The sequence below is a fragment of the Desmodus rotundus genome, chromosome 5, assembly GCF_022682495.2.
Source record: "Desmodus rotundus isolate HL8 chromosome 5, HLdesRot8A.1, whole genome shotgun sequence".
In the NCBI taxonomy this organism is placed as follows: Eukaryota; Metazoa; Chordata; class Mammalia; order Chiroptera; family Phyllostomidae; genus Desmodus; species Desmodus rotundus.
The window spans coordinates 153,174,880-153,199,050 of record NC_071391.1 but is presented as its reverse complement, the minus strand read 5'-3'; the positions used below and the strand labels follow the sequence as shown (position 1 = coordinate 153,199,050).

Here is a 24,171-nt window from a genome sequence, read left to right as displayed (position 1 = left end):
TTAAAAAATGGGAGATGGAATACAGAACTAACTGCTGTAGGACAGAAGTTACAGCCTAGATGTCCCAAGGAGGGGGGGCGCCAATAAAAAGTGGGCAAATTTTCCCTGAGCCCCAAGACAAAGAGGGAGACCTGAGGCCCCGGAAACCAGCGCTGGAGGGCTGTGCAGCCGGCTGCGAAGCAGCCCACCTGGGGAGGACCTGGAGGTCGAAGGCTCCAGGAAAACACGTGCGGGAGGTTGTGCTGACACGTGTGTTACACAGCTGAGGGGCCACGTGCAAATAATGAGGAAAGCTTTCCATCAGACAGGGAGAAGGCTCTCTGAGAGCAGGGCTAAGGCCGGCCTTCTTGGCCCCTGGCCCCCAGCCTACCTGTTCCTGGCACAGAGCAGGTGCTCAGTAAGTAACAGCAAACGAGCGAGTGAACAAACCACAGTGGATCCAGCTTCACGTACCTGCTTTATGTCCGGCAGTAAACACGACCAGCTTCCTTTCCCCACTGCAGACACCTAGAAATGCAAGATAAACATAAATTTAAATGCAGAGTCAAGTTCTAAGAAAGCAAGAACAACCGAAGGGACAAACAGGCCACTTAGAAACCGTGTTTCAGTGCTTTAATTTACAGATGCCCAGAGATGCCACACAACAGGCACCTGACCCCGCAGCGACAGTGCCTGAGCTGGGCATCCAGGGGACTCTCCTTCAGCCAGGCTGTCCCCACTTTACCGCGGGGCCTCTGCACTTACCCGAGAGCTGGCGAAGCGCAGCACAGGCACTTCGTGAGAGTAAGACCTTCCCGTAGGGGCTCTGACCAGTCCTCACGCTCCCTGAGCCGCAGAAAGCTGGGTAAAAACTCTTTGATTTACCCTTGTTAACTGGGTACGGTAATTACAGAGGACGTTGTTACTCCCGGCAAGTGTTTAGTGTTGACAAAACTGAGTGGGTAATTCTGAAAGAAAATGTTTTCTAGAGAAGTGGTTGTAAACCCCATTTCGAATAGGGGAAATCAATCTTTCTCTCTCTCTCTCTCTCTCTCTCTCAATCCCTCCCTCCTTCTCTCCATCTCTCATAGTTGACGTACAATATTATAGAGCACAGGTGGCAAACACAAGGCCCGAGGGCCGAATCCGGCCCTCCACCTTGTTTCTACCCGGCAGCAGCCCCTAGCTCCTTGCCCCTCGTTAAGGAGTAGTTACATTTACACAGCCCTAAAACTACATTAGGCCCTTTGAAGGCAACCGTGAGGCTGATGTGGCCCCCGGTGAAAATGAGTTTGGCGTCCCTGTTACAGGGGAAATCCCTTTTAAGGGCATAGTGCTTCACACAAAGTGGGAGAAATGACAACGTGAAACAGGCTGAAATATCTCGAATACCAAAACTAAAACCACTCTCCCTTGGTTCCAGACCCCACAGCCCCCACCTCCAGCTCCCACCCATGTCTCTGCTCCCTTTTACGGCAAAACTCCCTGAAAGAGCCATCTAGATACTCACCTCCAATCCTCCAGCTCTGCCTCTTCCGTCCACTAGAGTGGGGGCTTCCTCCCCACCACGCACCAGGGCGGCTCTCCCCAAGGTCACAGGGTGCTAAACCTGAGATGCTGGCTCGCTTAATCCCTCTCCTTCCTAAAACCCTCGCTCAGCTGGCTTCCAGGCCACTGCTTTCTGCCTACCTCCCTCGTCCCCCTCAGTCTGGCTGGTGTCTTCCTCTTCTTCGCCTCTAAGTGTTACAGCGTCTCAGGACCCAGTTATGGGGCCACTTCATCTACACTCTGGCCCCCGGGGAACTTCCTCCGAGTTCATGTCTTTAGACGTCACATGTGTCCCGATGACTCCCCAACTGGTTTAACTGTCCTAAAACGAACTCCCCACCAAAGGCTTCCCACAGCCTTCCCCATCTCAGAAAACGGGCAGCGCCATCCTTCCAAGGACTCTAACCATCCTCAGCTCTCTCTCTCCCACGCCTCACATCCAGCTCATCAGCAAATCCCATCGGTTGTACCTTCAGCTGTGCCCACAGCCCACCACGTCTCACTGCCAGCCACGGCTCTACCTAGCCCGTCGGCCGTCAGTCCGAGCAATAACCAAGAGCCCAAAGGGGTCTGCTTCCTCCCTGGCCCACAGGTTCTTCTCCACACAGCAGACAGCATGACCCCGAAAACATTTAGATCACCTCAAGGTTCTTCTGAAAATACCTCAAAGGCTTCCTATCTCACTCAGAATAAAATCTGAAGTCCTTAATGTGTCCCCCATTGTCCCCCTTCCCGTCCTGGCCTCTGACAGGCCATGCTGAGATCTTAAATCTGGGGAAGGAAGCGAACACTCCGACCGATGAAAATTGTCCAAGCTCTATTTCTCAGGTTGGAAATGCAGAAGTTTTTCATTTTGACGAAGTCCAACTTATCAATTTCTTTCATGGATTGTACTTTTGGGGTGGTTCCTAAAAAGTCATTGGCCAACCCAAGTTCACTTAGATTTTCTCTTATGTTATCTTCTACAAGTTCTATAATTTTGTATTTTATATTTAGATCTAGGGTCCATTTAGAATTAATTTTGTGAAGAGTGTAAGGTCTGTGTCTAGATTTTTTTATGTGAACGTCCCGTTATTATTCCAGCACCATTTGTTGAAAGGCTATTTTTCTTTCACCATTAAATTGCCTTTGCGCCTTTGTCAAAGATCAGCTGATTACCTGAAACTAATACAAAATAATATTGAATTTAAACTGTAATTGAAAAATAAAATTTAAAAAAGATCAGCTGTTATATTTGTGTGTTTTTCTCTGGGTTCTCTATTTTCTTCCATTGATCTATGTGTCTCATTGCTCTGGGATTATTGGACAATGTCTCTCAGCAAACCAAGGCAAATCTGTTAGATCCTCAGTTAATTCTCAATGATTTACACAAATGATGTTGAACAATTTTTACAGTTTCGCTTCATCATTTGCTGTCCCTTGGGCCCAGATGACACCAAGCCCATCTGAAATGGTTATTTAGGCAAATGTGGTTCTGAATGGTATGAAGGACAGCTAGCACAAAAATCTCTCTTATGGGAAACAATTTGAATGAAGTCATTTGTAAAGGATTCTGAAAGTTGTCAGGTTGTGAAAATAAACAGCACCATTTAAATGTGAGAGATGAAAAGGATGATGAAGCTTCAGGTAAAAAAATGTCTTAGTGGTTGTGAAGCTTAATTAGAAGAGAATTTACAGAATTAAAAATATGAAATAATTAAAAGAATAAACCATGTTGATCATTTGTTACTTTTTTCTTTCTTTTGAAACAAAACAAAACAAAAAAAAGATCAGTGGATTGAGTGCTGGACTGCAAACCAAAGGGTCGTCAGTTCCATTCCCAGTCAGAGCACATGCCTGGGTTGTGGGGCAGGTCCCCAGTAGGGGGGCGCTGGGGGGGGGCAACAATACATCAACGTTTCTCTTCCTCTCTTTCTCCCTCCCTTCCCCTCTCTAAAAATAAATAAGTGAAATCTTTAAAAATAAAATAAAAATGAATAAGACTGGTAACTAATAAAATCACTCCAAAAGAGTAAAAAAAAAATAAGAAACTAACATGAGACTTTTTTTAAAAAAAAGACCTTATTCATTTTTAGAGAGAGGAAAGGAGGGAGAAGGAAAGGAAGAGAAACGTCAATGTGTGGTTGCCTCTGGCATGCCCCCTACTGGGGACCTGGCCCACAACCCAGGTGTGTGCCCTGACTAGTAATGGAACTAGAGACCTTTTAGTTCTCAGGCCAGCGCTCAATCCACTGAGCCACACCAGCCAGGGCTTACCACCTTTTTCTTAAGTTTAAAATACTGCTGAGAGTCAAACGTTTCCTTTGTTTCAGATAAACATGTGTTATTCACTTGAAAACAAAGCGTACCCACTAAAAGTACCAGACCTGTGAGGGGCGGGGTTCGATGAGCTGTGTTCAGCACTACTGACCACAACTTAAAATTCCAGCTTCCTGAGACAAATATTTCGTGGGCTATCTATTTTTTAGAAAGGTGCATTTCAGGAATAATCTGTAGGTGAGGGTTGGATTTTAATTCCCCTCTACGCCCATAACATTCTCTTTTTTATCCTAAAATATAAACATGCAAAAAAAAAATCCCCTTAAATAGGGTCCTTTCTGTATTTCCTTGCATAATAAGCTACATTAGGTAAATTACAAAAGTCAATCAAATTATCGTTATTTCCTACTTTGCACCATTTTAAGACATTTTATAACTCACACCACAGAAATAAGAAAGAAAATCTCAAATGAGCTGTGCTTCATTGTAGAGAACCGAGGAAAAAGAAAACCAACACATGTGACTTTGATGAGGGCTGAACGTCAACAAATTGAACTCATTTTTTCAAAAATCCTCATCTGAGGACATGTTTACTGATTTCAGAGAGAGGGGAAGGGAGGGAGAGAGAGAGGGAGAGAAACACTGATTGGTTGCCTCTCCCACACCCCCCAACTGGGAACTGAACAGGAAACCTAGGCAGGTGCCCTGCCCTGCCATCAACTGGCCAGGGCTGTGTATCTCTTTAAGGACATTGTCTTGTGGGGTTAAGAAAATATATGTGGAAGTACTACATACTGCACTAAACACAATATACTGGAGAGGGAATAATGGATCTGTATGTTACATATTTTTTACATTTAATATGAACTAGTAAAACATTAATTCTATATAGACTGTGAAAATTTAAGAATAATGTAATTCCTATAGTAACCACCAAAAAGCGGGGTGGGGGGAGGAGTTTACTAAAAAGCCAATAGAAAAATAAAATAGATTTTTTTAAAAAAGAAAAAAGATCCAAGGAAGACATACAGATGGCCAACAGATACATGGAAAGATGCTCAACATCGCTAGTTATAAGGAAAGTGCCAATCAAAACCACAATGAGCTACCACCTCACACCTGGTAGAATGGCCATTATCAGTAAGACAAGAAATAACACGTGTTGGTGAGGAAGTGAAGAAAAGGGAACCCTCACACACTGCTGGTGGGAACGTAAACTGGTGCAACCACTATGGAAACAGTACGGAGGAGGTTCCTCGAAAAATTAAGAATACTCTCGCTGGTGTGGCTCAGTTGGCTGGAGCATTGTCCCGTAATCGAAAGGTTGCAGGTTCGATTCTTGGTCAGGGCATATACCTAGGTTGCAGGTTCAATCCCTGGTGCGGTTGTATATGATCCCTGGTCCAGGAGTCTATGGGAGGCAACCAATCAATGTTTCTCTCTCTCCCTCTAAAAAAGCAATAAAAAAATGTCCTCAAGTGAGGATTAAAAAAAGTTAAAAAAAAATTAAGGAATAGGCTCTTCCTGCAGGTAGTAGTGAAAGGTGACCTCTGAAAATGGTTTGCTTTTCACCTGACCCAGACAACCCTACAAAAATCATGCAGATCAAGAGGTTCAAATCTTCATGTTCACTTTAAGAACACTCATGAAACTGGCCAGGCCATCAAGCACATACATATCTGAAAGTCACCAAGTATCTGAAGGATGTCCCTTTATAGAAGCAATGTGAGCCATTCTGCTGTTACAGCAATGGAGCTGGCAGGTGCACTCAGGCCAAATAGTGGGGCTGGACACAGGATCAGTGGCACAAAAAGTGCTGAATTTTTGCTGCACGTGCTTAAAAATGCAGAGAGTAATGCTGAGCTTCAGGCTTTCGCTGTGGCCTCTGTGGTCATCGAGCACACCCAGGTGAACAAAGTTGCTGCAGAACAGAGCTTACAGAGCTCACGGGCAGGTCAACCCACACACGGATGGGCTCTCCCGCCACACTGGAGGTGCTCCTTCCTGAGAAGGAGCAGATTGTTCCTAAACCAGGAAAGGAGGTTGCACAGACGAATACGGTATCCCAAAAGAGCCCTGGCTGGTGTGGCTCAATGGACTGAGTGCCGGCCCATGAACTGAATCGCTGGTTCGATTCCCAGTCAGGGTACAGGCCTGGTTTGCCGGCCAGGTTCCCGGTTGGGAGTGTGTGAGAGGCAACTGATCACTGGATCTCTCACACATCCATGTGTCTCTCCCTCTCTTCCCCTCTCTTTAAAATAAATAAATAAATAACATCTTTAAAAAAAAAAAAGATATCCCAGAAGAAACTAAAGAAACAAAAACGCATGGCCTGGGAGTAAATTCAGCATAAAATAAATATTGATACAAGTAAAATAAAAATTAAGAATAGAGTTACCATGACCCAGAAACCCCTCTTCTGAGTATCTACCTGAAAAATTTGAAAGCAGTTGCTCATAAAGATATATGCATCCCTATGTTCATTGCAGTCTTATTCATAATAGCCAAGACATGGAAACAAACTAACTGTCCTTCAACAGCTGATTGGATAAAGAAGATGTGTTACACATATACAGTGGAATAGTACTTAGCCATAAAAGGATAAAATACTGCTATTTGTGACAACATGGATGGATCTTGAGAGTATCATACTAAGCAAAATAAGACAGAAAAGAGACAAGAACCATATGATTTGATTCACACTTGGAACATAAAATAAGAAGCAACAAATGAACAAACAAGACAAGCAAACTAACTCATAGATATGGACAAGGGATTCTGGGGGTTACCAGGAGGGGCCGGGAACCAGTGAAGAGGGCCAAGGGGGTCAAGTAGATGGTGACAAGGTGGCGGAAGGAGACTGGTCTTTGGGTGGTGAGCACACAGTGGAGTAGCAGATGTCATATTATAAAGTCACACACCTGAAATTTATGTAATGTTACTAACCAGCGTTACACCAAATTTAATAAAGAAAAAATGCTACAACTTTACACGAGGCACCAGATAGAAGAACTAGGGAACAACAACAACAACAAAGAAGAGCGATAAACAGAAAACAATAGAATAGTAGGTACAGAAAGGAACTTTCTCAACCTGAAGGAGCTCATCTATAAAAACTGTGCTTAACGGTGAACGACCAGAGACTTTCCTTCTAAGATCAGGAACAAGGCGAGGACGTCGCTGTCACCTCTCCCGGTCAACATAAGACGGCGGGGGGGGGGGGGGGGGGGGGGTCAGTGCCAGCGCGGTGGTTAGGCACAAAATAAAAAGCGTCCGGACTGGAGAGGGTCAAGTAAAACCGTTCTATATTCAAACATGCTCCCAAGGAATCTACAAAAACAGCCATGAGAACTGATCCTTCACTCTCAGAAGTGTCCCAGTGTGGTCGCCCTGCCCAAGAGAGAGACTTCGGGGACAAGAAAGTGACTTTAAGTTAGACCCCTTTTCATTCACTTGCTTCTTTCCACCTCCTCATCCTCCCACTCCAGACCCTCTATTCCCTTCTAGACTCTTTCATTTTCACGTCTCTATTTTCTTCTCTTCTACCCGTGTCCCTAGGGTACCTACCTCCACCCCCACCCCCACCGACCCAAGTGAGCTTCAGCCTCTTGCCCACCCGGGTTACCCCAAGTCACAGCCCTGTGGGGCAGAAGGCGGAGAGAGCCTACCCGCAGCTGCCAGCCCTCCGCGGTGGGTGCTCCGGCCAGGCCCGAGTTTGGAGTCAGCGCTGGCCCGGAGGGACCTGCCTTCGGGTCACGGCTCTGCTTCTTTCTTGCGGTGTGATCTTGGAACAAAGCATTTCCACTCCAGGAGTCTCCGCTTCTTTCCTCTGCAAAAGACGGAGAATGCACGATGATCGGAACTGTCTCTTCCTGCCGAGAAGTTGCGTTCACCTTACCTGGCGCCACTTCTCTCGGGGCTCGGGTCAGAGGCGCGGTGGCGGGGGAGGATGTCCGTCACCTGGGAAAAGAGGACATTGTGTGTGCGTGCTGGGGGGTCTCCCTAGGCCACTGAGGCGGGGGACTAGCCCGTGGAGCCCTTGCAGCGTCCTGACGGCCACAGAGCCGTCGCCTTGGGCTCGTCCCGCCGCAGGCCTGCACCGGCCGCGATCGCCTGCAGAGGCGCCGCGGGCACATCCAGGGGAAGGCGGTCCTGAGGCCAGGGGGCAAGGTCGGGCCACCGCAGCCTTTGGGAAGGGCTTCCCAAGAGGAGCCCCGGAGCCCAAGACAAGAAGGGTTGGAAGGAGGAGGCGAGTAGAACAGAAAAGGAAGAGCAAATTAAGAGAAGGGGCCACCGGAGAGAGGACGCCACCTGGGCGACCCCTGCACCCGTTTCTTCATTTACCGCGTGGGAGCCGCTGGCTCACAGGACTTGTGAAGATCGGTACCGGGGCGCTGGAAGCTTGGAACGTGCTCCACGGTGAGGACCGAGGTGGCGCGGACGACCAGGGAAGGCAGTAGGATGTGCAGTCAAAACTAGGTTCAAGTCCCCGCGGCCACTCGTCGTCGCTGGAGTCTCAGTCTGCTCGTCAATAAATGGGGTTTAATGCGGTGGCCTCGCCGGGCTGCGTGAAGCTGGAGATGATAAATGTCCCAGGGGCAGCGCCCGCTGCTGGGGTTGCAGTGGCTGAATTCAGGGCAGGAGCCTGGGGAAGCGGAGCAGGATCCGGCGCGGGCGCGCGGCGCCCCCCGGAGGCCGCGGCACCGCGGGAAGAGGACAGGCGCCGCTCCCGGCGCGGCGGGGGGAGGCAGACCCAGACCCACTCGGCTGCGGGAGCGGGGGGGGGGGGGGAGACCACCCCCACCCCGGCCCCCGCCCCGGCCCCCGCCGATGCCGCTCCGCTTCTCGGTGTTCTCTCCAGACTCCAGCCCCGGATTCTCGGTCCCCGGCTGTCACCTGGAAGCTCGCGGAGGGGGCGGGCCGCGGGGGCCCGGCGGAGAGGCGGGACTTGGCGGCGGCTGGCCGCGGGGTGGGGCGAGGGGCGGGGGCAGGCGCCCCGTGGGGAGTCCGGCCACGTGACGCCCGCTGCCCGGCCGGGCCTCCAGGCGGGGAGCGCCGCGGCGGCCCCAGGAGGTGGCGGCGGGCGCGGGAGCCCGGGCCGCGCGGGACTGGCCGTCGGGGGCCCGGGACGGCGGCCCCGGAGGCGCCCATGCCATGGACAAGCTGGCGGCCGGCCTGGCCGGCCTGCGCTGGAGCATGGTCGCCTTCCCGCTGGACCTCATCGTCAGCCGCTGCCGCCTGCCAACGCTCGCCTGCCTCGGGCCAGGTACCGGGGGTGCTGGGAAGGGCGACCGGGGTCCGCAGGGGAACCGGGAACTCCGCGGGCAGGCGCTGGCGGGGCCGTAGGAGCGGCCCCCGCGCGCCCCCGCTCGGCACGCGCGCTGCGCAGCTCCCGGCGCGTCTCCGCCGGAGACCAGGGCCCCCCTAGCCGAGGGTCTGCCTCGCCCGGCGCCCCGCGGACGACTCTGGGACAGAAACTAGGACACGGCCTGGGACGGGCCTGGGGCACAGTGTGCCGGCCCAGCTGGAACCCGGAGCACGGCCGAGCCGCCGCGCCCGCCCCGTCGGTGCGCCCCTTCCCTCGCTGCCCTCAGACCCCCGCCTGGGCCGCACCCCCTCCGTCCCTTTGTCTCCCGCCTCTCCCTCAAACCACCCGCATCCCTGGGACCGGTCTTCCCACCGCCGCCGCCCCCCAGCCCCTCTCCGCCCCTCTCGGGACCCTTCTCGCATCCTCCTTTCGCGTCTCGGGAGCTCCTCTGGGCCCGGGGCGAGCAGGCCACCTGGAGGAGAGGCCCTAATGAGCGAGTCCTCCCTCCGGGCGTGTCCTGGAGCCCCCAGCCCTCCCCCCCCATCTTGCCCCACTTCTCCTTGGGACGCCAGGGCCGGGGTTGCCCAGAGGATGGAACCTCGCCTGGGGCCTGAGAGGGGACGCCTGGAGGCTACACGGAGCGAGGGGACTGTTTGCGAGAAGAGGTGGGGGTGGGGGGGGCTGCTTGGCTGGGGGAGGGGCAGGAGCCGGGGCTGGCTGCCAGTCCGGGGGTTTTGTGTGTGAGAAGAATAGGGGTTTGGCCCGCGTTGGCACACTCGCTTCCCTGAATGCTAATGGGGCCCTAAGCCACAGTCTCCTGTCCTCTCCGCGGGGGCGGCAGCCCCTCCTCCGACCCGCGGCGGCCTGGGGTGGGCACAGTGAGCGGCAGGGCCCATAGCCGGGCCGTCGGACAGGGTGCCCCGCAGACTAACGTCTTGTTCTCGGGATCATCAGCTTGTGGTCCCGAGACAGTGCTTGTCGGCAGCGAGGGTGTATTCGTCCGCGTGAGAATGGGATATGCCGGCCCCTTCCCACACGTCCTCCTTGGCATCCCTCTCTCCTGGGGAGGGTCCTTTCTGAGCTCAGTATGATCGGGCCTCCTTTGGGCTCCCGTGATACTTCCGGCACACTGACTTGCCGCCTGCTGTGCGCACCTGATAGAAATGGTTAGTGTGCTGTCTTCGCACTGCGCTGCAGACTCCAGGAGCCGGGCATCCTGCCGAACAAAGATTGTGGGGGGGCTGACCCCCGAATGAATGAATGAATGAGTGAGCGAATGAGCAACTGGTGGGATGGCCCAGCTGTCTGTGACAGTAGTGGCTGTGGCAGTTGTCACCGTGTGAATATGTGATCGAAAGTGTGTCTTGAAGTCTTGAAGATCCGTCCCTGTGTGCCTTACGCATTTAGAAGGGGCCTCTTAGTGGGACAGTAGAATTGAGTTGTGCCACTGGAGTGACAAGCCCTTGTCACTGTGGGCCAGGTGGCTGTGCTGGCTCAACTGTTACCACGACCTATGGCTGTGGGTGTGCAGACGGGTGGGCTGGGGGTTAGGAGAGCTTTAAGAGGAGGTTGCAGAGTGGCAGAGCTTCCTCTGCCCCAGGAGGAAGGCTCAGATCCCCCCAAAACACATACAGTGGGAGAGCCAGGTCTCCCCACAGCCCTGAACACATTCCCTGTCCCCCTTCGTGGAGCACCTAGCCATGAGAGTAACCAGTTCCCATTGGCTGGATGGCAGACGTTTAGTAAGTTGTGTCTGAGGGGGCTGGGAAGGAGGCATCCCCACCCCCACTCTGCCCACCAGCTGCAGCCAGGAGACAGCTCCACCAGCTTCCTGGAAGCTGGGCCAGCCCCTCCTGCTCCCCTGGAAACGGTTGCTGGGGTTGGAGCCTCCAGGGGCCCAGGGCCCCCTCAGCACCTCTGCCCCTGTGCTGCTTCCCCCAGGACCAGGCCCCTCCCCACTTCTAAATCCACCCCCTTCTCCAGCAGTCATCGCTGTGTTCTAGGCACTGGGAGCACGAAGGGCTGACAGAGGGAGGGCCAAGAAAGAGCTTCTCCTCCGAGGTCCCCTGAAAGCAGGAGAGCCCTGTGGCACAGGGGGGAAGGGGCTGCCCATAAGACACCCAGGAATCAGCTCCCTTAAGCCCTCCTGGGTCCAAGTGACTCATGGCTCTGGGGAGCCCTCACAGCTGGGACCTCCAACAGGCGGCCCCCCAGGGCTCTCTCCAGTCCTCCAACTGGACCCTCTTTGCCTGGTCTAGCTGCTGGTTTGGGGGCGGAATATTCTGCTGCTGTGAGTGTGGGTGGTTCTGAGGCCCACCTGAAGTGTCTGCTGCTCAGTAACGTCTCCCTTCCTCACCCCACCCTCAGCTAGCCTGCTGCTCTCCTCTGGGGAGCCTGGCCACCCTCAGCTCAGCACCTCACACTCGGCCTGTATTCTTTGTTCGCATCTTTTTCCACTTCCCCACAGGCATAAGGGGTCCTGGAGGCTGGGGGCTGGCCTCATCTGCTGGGAGGCCCTGGCCTCAGCACAGGGCCTGGGACAGCAGGCAGTCCAGTCAAATGATGAATGAAGAGCAGTGGCTGGGCTGGTTGCTAGGGCCCCATCAGGAGCCTGAGCCCTGAGAGAGGGGCTTGACTCTGCCCTGAGGCCACAGCTGGCAGTCCGCCTGTCCCTAGAGCATTGCCGACCTGGTCAGGGATCGGGGGGGGCTGTCCCCGGAAAGGGTCTTGGTGAGAAAGTGAGGAGGTCATCTTGCCTATTCTTGCTGCCCCTCCTAATGTTTTCTCTTTTTCCTTCCTTCCTCTTCCCTCCTTCTTTCCCTTCCCAGGGGAGTATGCCGAGGGCGTCAGTGAGCGAGACATCCTGCTCATCCACTCCTGCCGCCAGTGGACGACGGTGACAGCCCACACACTGGAGGAAGGCCACTATGTCATCGGGCCCAAGATTGACATCCCCCTGCAGTACCCAGGTGTGCCAGCCGGGACCAGATGGTGCAAAGCTGGGGCGGGGGGGGGGGGGGGGAAGCTGTGGGATGAGGGAGGACAGGGTTGGCAGGGTGGCAGTTGGGGTTAGTGTTAGGGTGGGAGTTAGGACCCAGTGTTTTTCATACTCTTGTGTGCAGCCCCTAGTTTCTGGTTGCAAACCTTTGATTCTATTTTAAAATAGATTTTAAACTGATTTTTAAAAAAATACCCACAGTCTTAAACTGCTACAAATCCAACCTTGAGCTGCCTCATTAACCCGTTTTTGTATGAGCCTCAAAGAGAACGCCTCCAGCTGCAGGCTGCTCGGTGCTGTGCACCCCAAGCACCTCAGGATGGAGATGCCCAGGCTGGTCATCTGGCTGCACGCGTCAGCTCTCATCTTTTATTATTATTATTTTCTTCTTTTATTGTTTTATTGCGGTGACATTGGTTAAAACGTTAATCTGGTTTTCCCCGGTTTTAGTGTTAAACTCGTTGTTTTCGTTGATTGACTTTATAATTGAGTGTTAAACGTTTAGGCTTTTAAATAAGATCATGTGAGTGAAGTTCCACCTTGGTCTGCGTTACATATGGAGTTGACATGCTATGTAAGAGTTTGTTTGAAGAAAGGATTATGTTGCTAAAAAAAGAAAGTACAGCCCTTCCATTTAACTCACAAGGAAACAGGCTGAACTTCAGTAACTTGCTCAGTTCTGTGTTTTAACTGCTACCCCTTTCTCTTCCCCCCCCACCAAAAGTTGGGGCTCCTTTGTGCTGGGAAGGCCATAGTCCTTTCCTCGGGGACACCACTGTTCCCCCTCTGGCTCTGCCTGGGTCTCGCCTGGAGCCTGTGGGACAGGACTGAGCTGTCTGTCACATGCTTCTCTGCTCTTTATGACACCCCATTCGGTTGGGAAGCTCTCTCGGGTGTCTTTCTGACTTGGGACTGGGCTTTGTTCTGGGCCTGAAGCCCTTGAGGGGGCCTGCTGAAGCTAGGAACTCCCAGCTGGGGACAGGTCCCAGGTCTCCTTCTTGGGATAAAAAAGCAAAGATTGGAAATAGTCCTCGTTGACTAAAATGTGACTTAAGGGACTGTGCCATTTTAGTTTGTCATTAAAAATCTGGGAAACCAAGGCATGGAGCCTTCTAGGGAACTGTGGGTCCAGGGGGCTCCTAGCACTTTCTCCCCCAGTGCACGTGTACCGCGCGGTCGTGGGGTGACAGCTGGCTGCAGAGCTGCTGCCGCCCACTCTCTTTCCGGTGGACTGGACTGCCCGATGGGGGAGGGGAGGTCGAGGCCCCCTAGGAGGGGGAGGGGCCGGCCGACTAGTGGGTTAACGAGGAAGCTGAGTGCACAGCTTGGAACTGGTTCCTCTTAATGAATTAATAATTGTGCGGGTGGGCAGGGGTGGCCGGCCTCGGACCGCGGAGAGAGCCGGACGAAGGTGGGGAAGGGGAGGAGGGCGGAGGAGCTGGGTCTTTAGGCTGCCCACTGCCCAGGGGATGGGGACACCTGGCTCCTCTGAGACGGCCCGCACCGGCCCTGCTGGGGCCAGGCTGCTTCCCCAGCTTCGGCCGAGGAGGGCCCGTCGGAGCCGGGACAGTCACATCCTGGGAGCTAAGTAGCATGCTCCATTTTACAGATGGTAAAACGGAAGCCCAGCGAGATTCAGTAATTTGCCCAAGGTTGTGCAGCCGGTTGGTGGCAGAGCTGGAATTCAACCTGGCCTGTCCCGGCCCCACACTCTGTGCATATACCGACCATTCTTTATGGAGCATCTGCCATGGGTCAGGTGCTGGGAGGAGGGGTGATGGGCGAGACCCGTTCAGGCTGGAAGGGACCCTCAGGCCAGCGCAGTTGTGTGTGGGGAAAGAAGGGCAGGGGAGGAGGGACGGGCTCGGGTAGGGCTGGTCCCTAGAGTCGTGGGAACCTTGGGTCTCACGTAGTGGGAGGCAGGAGAGGAAGCTGCCCCTGGAGGGGCTGCACGGGGAGGAAAAGGCTTCCAGGGACTGGAGCATCACTCCCGGGAGGTCTCCCTTCCTTCCTCAGGGCAGTAATGACCGATGCTGGGCCCCAGCCTGCAGCAGAGGGGGTGGTGCTGGCTACCATGGTTACATCGATCTTTCCTGCCACATCCTCCCCTGGCTCCAGCCCTGATTTGGCTCCTGCTCTCCCCACAGGGGGCAGCGGGCATTTCTCCCTGCTTGGCTGCTTGGGGTTGGGGGTTTGTGTGTGGATATGGGGGGGGGAGGTTGAGTGGGGGCAGGGTACCACTGGCTGTTGGGTAGCAGAAGACCCTGATTCCTGTCCCCTGACCCTAGGTCCGGGCTCCTCGCCTGGTCCTCTCCCCAGTTTATCCCTCCGCCCGCCAGGGCTGTGGCACCTTCGGGCCTCTTCCCACCCGGGTCTCAGGGTGGTTAGGACATGACCTGGGGCCTCTCCTCCCAGCTCTGTGCAGGGCATTTCCCCTTCTTTTTCTTGGCTTTCACGTCTCTTCCTGCTCCTAGATATCAATGCTGCAGGCCCTGCCCTTGGCGGTCGGCTCCTCATACCCTGCACTGGGGGGGAAGGCTGGGTCTCAGTCTCAGTTTCTCTCTGGGTTGGGGGCTCCAGGAACCCCTGGCACTATGTGCAAAATGGCATGTGTTCATGCTAAGAATACACTGAGTATTTTTCTGGGAAGAGAGTCCCCAAAGGGTTAAGACCCTCTCTTCATCTTCTCTGAGCCATCCTACCTTCCTCTTGCAGGCCGGTGACTTTCAGTCTGTGCTTCCGGCCAGGCTGCCCCAGCCCCTGCCCCACAACCTGTTTCTTCTGGGCTCCAGTTTTGCCTAACAGCTCTGCTGGCTCCATTTTGGACCAGGCTGGTAGCCCAAGTCCCTACCTTCCCATCGGCCCCTCGTGAGTCACACCAGGCTGGTGAGCCTCCCACTCCGGGCTGCTTGGCACAGCCAAATGGGCCGTCCACTTCAACCCCCCCACCCCCCGGTCATCGTTCTCCTGAAGTCCTACCCTCCGGGCTCTCCCACTGGGGGCTGGCAGTCTGCTCTTGTGATTCTGTTTTTGCTCGTTCTTTTGCACAGGGACTGGTGTTTTGTGAAACTCTTTTCATTCTTAAGGTCCCTTCAAACTGCCAGGCAGCTTTCCCCCAATCCAGTGGTCCTCTAGCTCTTTTGTCACGAGTCTGTTGTAGCATTTGTCACATCCTGCCATCACTGGGTGCTGCCTGTCACATCTACTATATCTGGAAGTCTTGGAGCTGGCTGTGTTATGCCGATTTGCAGCCTCGGTCGGGCTGGCCGGCCCAGTGTCTGCTCCATAAATGTTTGTGGAGTGAGCAAATGAATGTACTGTGACTGAAGCAACCACCAGGAAGGCCACGAAGCTGAAGAGGCACCTAGTCTTCCCTCAGCCTGTTGTCGCCTCACCTGTACAAGACTCTCTGCCTCCTGTGTCAGGTCTGAGAAGAAGCCATCTGTCCAGATGTCAGGGTGGCGCACAGCCTATCCCTGTGTTCGTGGGGTGGGCTCATAGAGTGTGTGTGGCCAGTGAGGTGAGACAGTGACACAGGGGTGTCAGCCTTATGGATTATCACCATTCTTTAAAGTCCAAGTCTGCTGGAGGCGTCTGCCGAGCCAACCAAATCTCACAGCCCTAGACTGCCGGTGGGAAGGCCTCATTGGCAGGAGGCTTTGCTGGGCTCAGATCAGAGGCCTCTGGGACAGCTGAGCTGGGTGTTGGACGAGGGCAGGTTCTGGGAGCAGAGCTGGGGGCGGAGTGGCTCTCCCTGGGCCTCCAAGGCCTGGGGCTGGGCCCCGGTCTGCCCAGTGTATCGGTGTGCATCAGCAACCTGAGGCAGATGCACAGCATGCCAGGTCCAGGTGGGGCCCGATGCCATCTGTCTCAGCCTCCTCAGATGAGGACTTGGAGGCCCAGAGAGGGGAAGGGACTTGTCTAGGGTCATAGCAAGTCAGAGTGGGGCTGGGACCAAGTTAGGAGCCAGCATTCCCAATGCCACAGTGATGCTTGGTCAGAGGCCAGCTCTGTGTTCAAGTATTTGGGCTCCAGTTTGCACTTGGGCATCTCTGGGAAGACAGTCACCAGCCTCATCGCACACCCACAGCTCTCCACAGGGATAGGGCTGTGCTCTAGTTGTTAGGGACCTGTGCTCACCTCCTGCTGAGGCTTGAGCCAGCTAACCAGCTCCTTCCATCCCGTGCTGGTGCAAACCTGTCTTTCCACCCTCCTGAGTTCCAGAGGGGCTGGCTGAGGTGAGGGGAGCAGTAAGTAGGGACCACGAGGCCTCTTGGGATGCAGGCCAGGATCCCAGCAAGCAGGCCCACCCTAGCAGCCTGCATTTCCTCCTGTGCAGGGAAGTTCAAGCTCCTGGAACAGGCCCGGGATGTGCGGGAGCCAGTGAGGTACTTCAGCAGCGTGGAGGAGGTGGCCAGTGTCTTCCCCGACCGCATCTTTGTGATGGAAGCCATCACCTTCAGTGTCAAGGTCAGTCTTTCTGGCACTGGGCATGGTGTCCCCAGGCTGCCCCTTCCCTTCAGAGCAACTCTGACCCTGGCTGGAGGGTTGCCTTAGGGTCCAGGAGGTAGCAGGGATCACAGTGTGACTTCTGACAGCCCCTTGAGGGCCTTTGGCAAAATCAGGCCATGACAAATAAGCCAGGTGTTATGACCGACTGGGCTGAAGATCCTGTGAAAGGTAGTGCCACAGGAGGAAGTGTGTGGCGGGTCCTGCCCTGACTTAGAGACCTTCAGGGAAGCCTGTCCTCCTTATCCACGGGTAGAGGTGAGGGCGGGTTGGGGGGGGCGCAGGCAGAATGCAGACAGTCCTCCACTCTGTACAACAGCTTTTTACAGACCCTTTTCTTATCCAGCAATTTGCTACTTAGTTGCTTTGTTGAATGGATGGAGAATTATTGTCATCCAGATTATAAAGATAATGATAAAGGTGGTCATTTATTGAATATTTTCAAAGTATGTCACTATAGATGTAGCCTATTTAACCCTTAGAGCAACTCTTCCAAGTGTTACTAGATGACTAAAGCCCCAGAGGTGACTCACGGAAGGGTGCGCAGCCACTATGTGGCGTCCCCAGGGTGGAACATGCGTCGCTGACCCTGCCCGCCCCTTCGTGCCGCCCAGTCAAGTGCTCTGGATCTGATCCCAGCTTTGGGAAGACCCCCGATGCTGCCCTCCTGGGTCCTGAAGGTTCTCACAGCGCTGGCTTTCCCTGGGGCTCTGGCTAAGGCCTCCCCATTTGTGGGATCCCCAGGTGGTGTCAGGAGAGTTCAGCGAGGACAGCGAGGTGTACAATTTCACGCTGCACGCGGGCGATGAGCTCACTCTCATGGGTCAGGCAGAGATCCTGTGCGCCAAGACCACCAAGGAGCGCTCGCGCTTCACCACCCTGCTGCGCAAGCTGGGCCGGGCTGGGGCCCTGGCCGGAGTGGGCGGGCCCGGGGGCGCAGGGGCCGCGAGCGGGGGCGCCCGACCCATCAAAGGCAAGATGCCCTGTCTCATCTGCATGAACCACCGCACCAACGAGAGTCTGAGCCTGCCCTTCCAGTGCCAGGGCCGCTTCAGCACGCGCAGCCCGCTGGAGCTGCAGATGCAAGAGGGCGAGCACACCGTGCGCGCCATCATCGAGCGCGTGAGGCTCCCGGTGAACGTGCTGGTGCCCAGCCGGCCTCCACGCAACCCCTATGACCTGCACCCGGTGCGGGAGGGCCACTGCTACAAGCTGGTCAGCATCATCTCCAAGACCGTGGTGCTGGGGCTGGCGCTGCGCCGCGAGGGCCCGGCGCCCCTGCACTTCCTGCTGCTCACCGACACGCCACGCTTCGCGCTGCCGCAGGGCCTGCTGGCCGGGGACCCTCGTGTGGAGCGCCTGGTGCGCGACAGCGCCTCCTACTGCCGCGAGCGCTTCGACCCCGACGAGTACTCCACTGCGGTGAGAGAGGCGCCCGCAGAGCTGGCCGACGACTGCGCCAGCCCGCGCCGCGCCCGCCTCTGCCTGCCCGCGCCCCAGCGCGCCCCTGCGCGCGCCCCTAGCCCTCCGGGAGACGGCGACCAGGAGTACGTGAGCCCGGACTGGGCTGGCGCGCCCGAGCCTGCAGCCTCGCCCGCCGAGATCCCTTACGAGGAGCTGTGGGCGCACCAGGTGGCCGAGGGCCTCACCGAGGGCCGGACCAGGCCGCCCCCGGGACCCGACCTCATCTCCTTCGGGGCCCCGGGGCCGCCACGCCTGGAGCCCGAGACGCAGCCGCCTCCCGTGCCTCCCAAATCTGAGGCGGTGAGTGGACGCGGTTGAGGGGTGAAGGGTGCAGGGCAAGGGGCTGAGCGCTGTCGCTCTGTCCTCCAGGGAGGGAACCGCCAGGACGCTCCGTTTGGGCCTGAATAGTGAATTTTCCTGGGCACCCAACCCTTGGAGTGTGTGACAGAGGGTGGCCGATATGTAGGGTAAGGGAAGAAGAAAAAGGAGGAAGGGTTGCAAGGGCATTTGTAGTTCGGGATACCAGGGATGGTGGCGTTGGGAGTTGTGGGACAGGAGTGCCAGCAGGTCCCGAGCCACAGAAAAGTTGCGTTGAGCCTAGAAAAGCGATACCCAGAAGGTTCCACAGAACAGCCTTTGAAGTTGTCTAGCGAAAAGAAGGTTCCACGGAGAACTCAGTTGAGAAAATGTGTTGGGACCTCCAGCCCTCCACCCCGCTTCCCTTTGGAGTTGCAGAGCATGGGCCCGTCAAGGGCTCTGAGAAGTCCCGCCCTGCGGAAGCCTGCTCATCTGTGCTCCGCGCGGTTGCCCAGCCGCACCTGTCCGCAGAATGTGGACAGCGCGCACTGACACCCCAGGGCGTCCACTTTGAGTATCTGACCTGTACGGAAGGGATCCCGATGGCAGCTACTGTAGTTCGGTTCCCCCCCACCCCCATGCGTTTTCCCTCTTCTTTCCTTTTTTAAAAAAAATAATTGTTTTTTAACCCATTTTTCTGTATTCTTTTCGTACATTCATGAAGGATTTCCAAGGCAGTAGGAGATTCTGTTGTGGGCTCCTGATGGGTGGAACAGGTTGGAGAGAGGAGAAGGGGTGGAGGGGGAGGGTGGCTGGGTGAGGAGGTGGGGTGGAAGGTAAGGCAGCCTCTTTGCAAAGTGGGGCAAAGTGTCAGTCTCCGGGTTGCTGGGAAGGGGTAGATGGGGAGTGTCAGCTGCCCGGGGACAGACAGAGCCGTGGCTCTCCGTTCGCAGGTGAAGGAGGAGTGCCGCCTGCTCAATGCCCCGCCTGTGCCTCCCCGGGGTGGCAATGGCAGCGGCCGGCTCTCTGGCAGCCCCCCAGTGCCCCCGCGCTTCCCCAAGCTCCAGCCTGTCCATTCGCCCAGCTCCAGCCTCTCCTACTACTCCTCTGGCCTCCAGGATGGGTGAGCCCCTTCCTTCTCTTGGTCCTGGGGCCTCTCACAGTGGATGGAGGCAGGGGAGAGCTGGGAGGGCATCAGTGCTAAGGAAGAGGAAGACTTCAGGCTGGGGGTTCAGGGGCTGCAAGTCCCTGAGCAGTACTGAGAGGGAGGGCACTGGGGTTTGGGGGCTCGAGGCCCAGTCATTTCCTCTCCACTGTCCTGCTTCAGTTTGCTGCTTTCCTGAACACGAGGACTGGATGGGAACGCTGCTCTGGGTCCTTCCAGACTGGAGCTCCGCCACAGGATGATGTAGTCCTTGCTGTTTAAAGTTCTTTGTGCAATTCAGTTTCATTTACTTTTTCCTGGGGCTGGGGTTGCCTGAAGAAAGAAGCAAGCAACTGCAGAGGGTCTCGGGCCTGAGGGCTGGGGTGCGGGCCAGTGTTTCAGGGATCAGGACGGCAGCCGCTGAGCCGGCAGAGCGCTGGTTTGCAGGGTCAGGTGTGACCCTGTCACTTTTCCCTCCTGCTCTGTCCTACCCTTCCATATGTGTCTGTCTCTCTGCCCACAGGACGGGTTCCCGCAGTGGCAGTGGCTCCCCGTCACCAGATGCCTACTCCCTCTACTGCTACCCATGCACTTGGGGAGACTGCAAAGTGGGCGAGTCCTCTAGCCGCCCACCCTCGGGGCCCCTGCCCTCCACCACGCAGCCCAGCCAGGCCTCGCGGGCCCTTTCGGAGACCCTGAGCAGTCGAGCTGCCTCCCTCCTGGGGGCCGACACCCCTGTCAAGACCTACCACGGCTGCCCGCCACTCTTCAAGCCCTCTCAGCCCCAGAAACGCTTTGCTCCATTTGGAGCTCTCAACCCCTTTTCCGGGCCTGCCTACCCCTCAGGCCCTTCAGTGGCCCCCTCTCCTGGGCCCACAACCACCTCGGGGACCGTGGCTACCTCCAGCCCTGCGTATTCCCCAGGCCCAGGTTCACCAGGCCAGGCCTATTCAGCTGCTTCCACCTCCTCCGGTCCCACCTCCTCTTCCTCTTCCTCAGAGTGGCAGGAACCCGCCCTGGAGCCCTTTGACCCCTTTGAGCTGGGGCAGGGTGGTTCTCCGGAGCCTGAGGTGCTGCGCTGCCAGGAGCCCAGAGCTGTGGGGGTACCTGGGCCTGGACCCTGCCTCTCACCACTTGGACCCCCCAAGGTTTTAGAGCCTGAAGGTTTAGTGCTACGGCAGGTGTCTGCTCCACTGTCACCAGTGGCCCTGAAGGGTCCCAAGGCAGGTGGAGCACGACTCCTCCTCAACCAAGGGCGCTTAGAAGGGCCTCCTGCCAGTCCCCGGGATGGGCCCACGGGCTGGGGGGGCCGGGATGCTTCCTGGCAGCCCCCCGCTGACCTGTCTGCACTCTCCCTGGAGGAGGTCTCTCACAGCCTGCGTTTCATCGGGCTCTCAGAGGACGTGGTGAGCTTCTTTGCCCGAGAACGCATCGACGGCAGCATCTTTGTGCAGCTCAGTGAGGACATCCTGGCAGACGACTTCCACCTCACCAAGCTTCAGGTCAAGAAGATCATGCAGTTCATCAAAGGCTGGCGGCCCAAGATCTGACCTTCCAGCTTGTAGCTGCACAACCGGAATGCTGACGGAGAGGCTCTGGGGCCAACCACGGGGCTGCAGGGGCAGAACCCCGGGGGCAGGTCCTGCCTGCGGGGAGAATCTTTGCCGAGACTAAGGATGCTCGGGAGCTAGCTATCTGTTGAGTCCAGGGTAGACACACTTGGAAATGGGGTCCTCTGGGGCCACACCCCTGCATGGGGATGGCTTGCCTTTGAGCGTGCAGAGTAGGTGGGGAGAGGACAGGACGCCCCAGTGTGCACCTGGACCTGGTGCATTTGCTGCGATTCCCACAGTGGGGTCAAAAGATGGTCTCCATGGTGACCTAACACCTTCCCACAGCCTGCTGCATAGCTTCACAGACATCTCGCACTTCTCCTTTGTAGGTTCAGGTTAGAGACAAGGGAAGCTGGTCCCTAATTTAAGCACGAATTCCTTAAGTGCCCTCTCTCCTCTGAGCTCTGGGGGCTTCTGGCCTAAGCCACCCCAGGGTCGGGGTGCCAATTTTGGGACCTCTGCCATGCCCTTCCCCTCCCCTTCTGCTCCACCATGGGTAGGCCCCTGGCCCTGAGCACAAGTGTATCGAGTACAAGCCCATGCCAGCGCAGCTCGAGGCTCCACCTCTGGGTTCTGGCTCTTGGGCGATGACTTTGGAAGAGCACAGCGCTGCCTTTGAGGGACTTATCTAGTCAGGGAGGCGGATGCTCCCCTCATGTCCTGGGTTCTCACTTGAACTCAATGCAACATGCCCCTTCCATCCTGCTGGGTTGGGACCAGTCTGCCAAGACCTTGACTCCGTGGAAGAGCAGGTGGATTTGAGTCAGCTGCTCCTTGATCCTAGAGGCAAGGGCTTTCAACCCCTCCCACTTGCCCCCGTCTCCTGCCCCCACCCCTCAACTCTGGCAAACACCTGGTGTCCTTCCCTGGTTTCCTGTCACTGGTGCACAGAGTGGACAGGCGGGAGAGAGAGAGCACAGTGGCCTGGGAAAACCTGCCTTTTCTCCCCAGGAGCTCAGTCCTCCTGCACCTGCTCACGTGCTGCAGGGCAGGTCTTGGTGCCCTGGGTCTCAAGCACAGTCACCTGCTTGGCCCCCAGAGCAGGTTGGCCACTGTGCACCACTCTCCACCTCCTGCCCTTCCCTGTCTCACCTGCCCGGGACCACACCAATCCTCACGCTCACTAGTGCCAGGCTGCAGAGGTACCCGCCTTCTCTTCTGCCTTACCCTGCCAACCTTAATATTTATTTCCTCTCTCTGTCTCAAGTGTAGCAAAGCCATGCTGGCACTTGTGCCTCGAGCAGGCTGAGGGCAGGGGAGTCAGGGAACAGCACAGAAACTGACCTGGAGACTTGGTTTCCTTGCCTGTCACTGAATGAACCCTCCGGGACAAGTGAAATAAATGCTAGACCGCTGAAGGATAGTGCAAGTGGAGCTCTGGGTGTCAGGTGCTGGCCTCTCTTGGAGGAACGATGGACTTGCCTCCAGCAGGAGGAGACTCTGGAATGGCGTGTGCACGCGGCCCATTCATGCGGTCCCCAGAGGCAGCTGGCGGTGCAGGCCGGTTCCCTGCCGAAAGCCCCTCACCAGCCCCTGCCCAAGAACCTTCAGCTGTTTCAATGGGATTCACACTTACCTAGTGCTGCTGAGTGGAAAGACCAGACTTCAGAGCTCCCCCATACCCCCAGCCAGGGCCCAGGTTCAACTTCCTGTACTGGCTGAACGCCTGCCTTAGGCTCTCAGACCCCCGCATTTAGATGTCTGTTAATGGCCATGGTGTAGAGGATCAGTTCTCTACCTTCTACCGCTCATCTGAAAACCCCAACTTAGAGATGACTTGGTTTCAGAGCCTGGCTTCCTAGCTGCCAACTGTCAGTGTTTGGTAGAGCCAGAGTTAAGGGTCCTCGCCTGCCAGTCCCACCAGCAGAACTGCGCCGGGCAGTATCTGAAGTACTTGCAACCGCACAGAGGCTGAAGGGAAGTCGAGAAGCCACAGTGATGGGTCTTGAATTACGATTCTGCACACACTCAGCCGAATCCTTCCGCCAGACGGAGCTGAGAGCTGGGATGCCGCTTACCCAGACTGGGCTCCGCTTCTGCCCGAACACGTGCAGGAATGCTGCACGCCGCAGGGCAGGGGTCGAGTGTGGGGTCTAGCAGAGTGGAGGTGGTGGCGGGCTGACTCGGCAGCCCTTGTGGACTCCCCTGCGCTGCCTCTGACCGCTGTGCAGGGTGTATTGACCAGGGAAACGTTCTCTCTGGTTTAGCTGGGTAAAATTGTGCAACAAGGAGGGGCCGTGCAGGGAAAAAAAGTCTGCTTTCCGTCCTGGTCCTCCACACCTATTGTCCTTCTGCTGCTCTGGTTAGCCAGGGCCGCTTCCCCGCTTTACGCAGAAGCCCAGCCAAAGCAGTTAAATACAGTCAGGTCTAAAAGGCTCAAGCCTCATAAAGTACCACCTTCGATCATCAGTCTCTCTCCAGGTGCTGCTTAGAACTCTCAACACTTCTTATGCCAAAAGCACTGGGGTTTAGTCTAGCTCACTCCTTGAAGGAGGGGTTTAAACCAGAAGCACAAAGACAGAAGAAAAAGGAACAAGCAGGCAGGGAGGCTGATAAATAAGTTTGGTTTTTATTGTTATCCTGTGTTTGGCCAAGTGCATAGTTGCCCTCATCACTGTTAGCTGCCACTGGCCTCCGGGAGGAGCGCTGCCGCGCTGGGTCTTGGGGCTTATAGATTCACAAGGATAGCCGGTCCACCTCCCAACGTGAAGTGCAAACACAGCCAGACACCACCAGGAGGGAGGCACAGTCATGGCTGAAGGCACTTTAATCAAGGCACACACCCAATGCCAGAGTTGTTTTTCCTTGTGGTTACCGAAAATCTAGACACCACTCTGCTGGAGAACCAGCGCTGCCAGGAGTCGGGGTTAGTGGGCGAGCGAGCGAGCAGGGTGTGAGGGCCCGCTCACTGGTAAAATTTCTTGTTAGGGCTGTTGGCGTGATCGATTAGCAGCTGGCACGGGGTGAACTGTTTTCCGTAGGCGGCCTCATACTTCCTGAGCCGGTCCACTACCTTCTGAGCGCCAAACAGGTCGACAAAGCGGAAGGGCCC

General features: G+C 55.9%; 2 protein-coding genes and 1 long non-coding RNA gene across 3 annotated transcripts in view; 1 reads left to right on the top strand and 2 right to left on the bottom strand.

Annotated features, from left to right (window-relative positions):
* Positions 1–386: 386 nt before the first annotated feature.
* Positions 387–8,555, bottom strand: LOC123478918 (uncharacterized). The gene is made up of 3 exons (XR_006654328.2): positions 8,131–8,555; positions 7,455–7,615; positions 387–507 (listed from the first exon to the last, which is right to left on the bottom strand). It is a non-coding gene; the product is annotated as an uncharacterized lncRNA (long non-coding RNA).
* A 270-nt stretch (positions 8,556–8,825) lies between these two features.
* Positions 8,826–23,673, top strand: GAREM2 (GRB2 associated regulator of MAPK1 subtype 2). The gene is made up of 6 exons (XM_053923746.2): positions 8,826–9,052; positions 11,923–12,063; positions 16,432–16,562; positions 17,346–18,365; positions 19,316–19,485; positions 20,030–23,673. Exons 1-6 carry the CDS (start codon positions 8,941–8,943, stop codon positions 21,054–21,056), a joined length of 2,601 nt encoding a protein of 866 aa, XP_053779721.1. The 5' UTR covers positions 8,826–8,940; the 3' UTR covers positions 21,057–23,673.
* The window catches only part of HADHA (hydroxyacyl-CoA dehydrogenase trifunctional multienzyme complex subunit alpha), a 34,752-nt gene continuing 34,247 nt past the window's right edge, over positions 23,667–24,171 (bottom strand). Inside the window, exon 20 of the mRNA XM_053923747.2 lies at positions 23,667–24,170. Coding sequence (XP_053779722.1) covers positions 24,025–24,170 — 146 coding nt within the window. The 3' untranslated portion in view covers positions 23,667–24,024. The remainder of the gene's footprint in view (position 24,171) is intronic.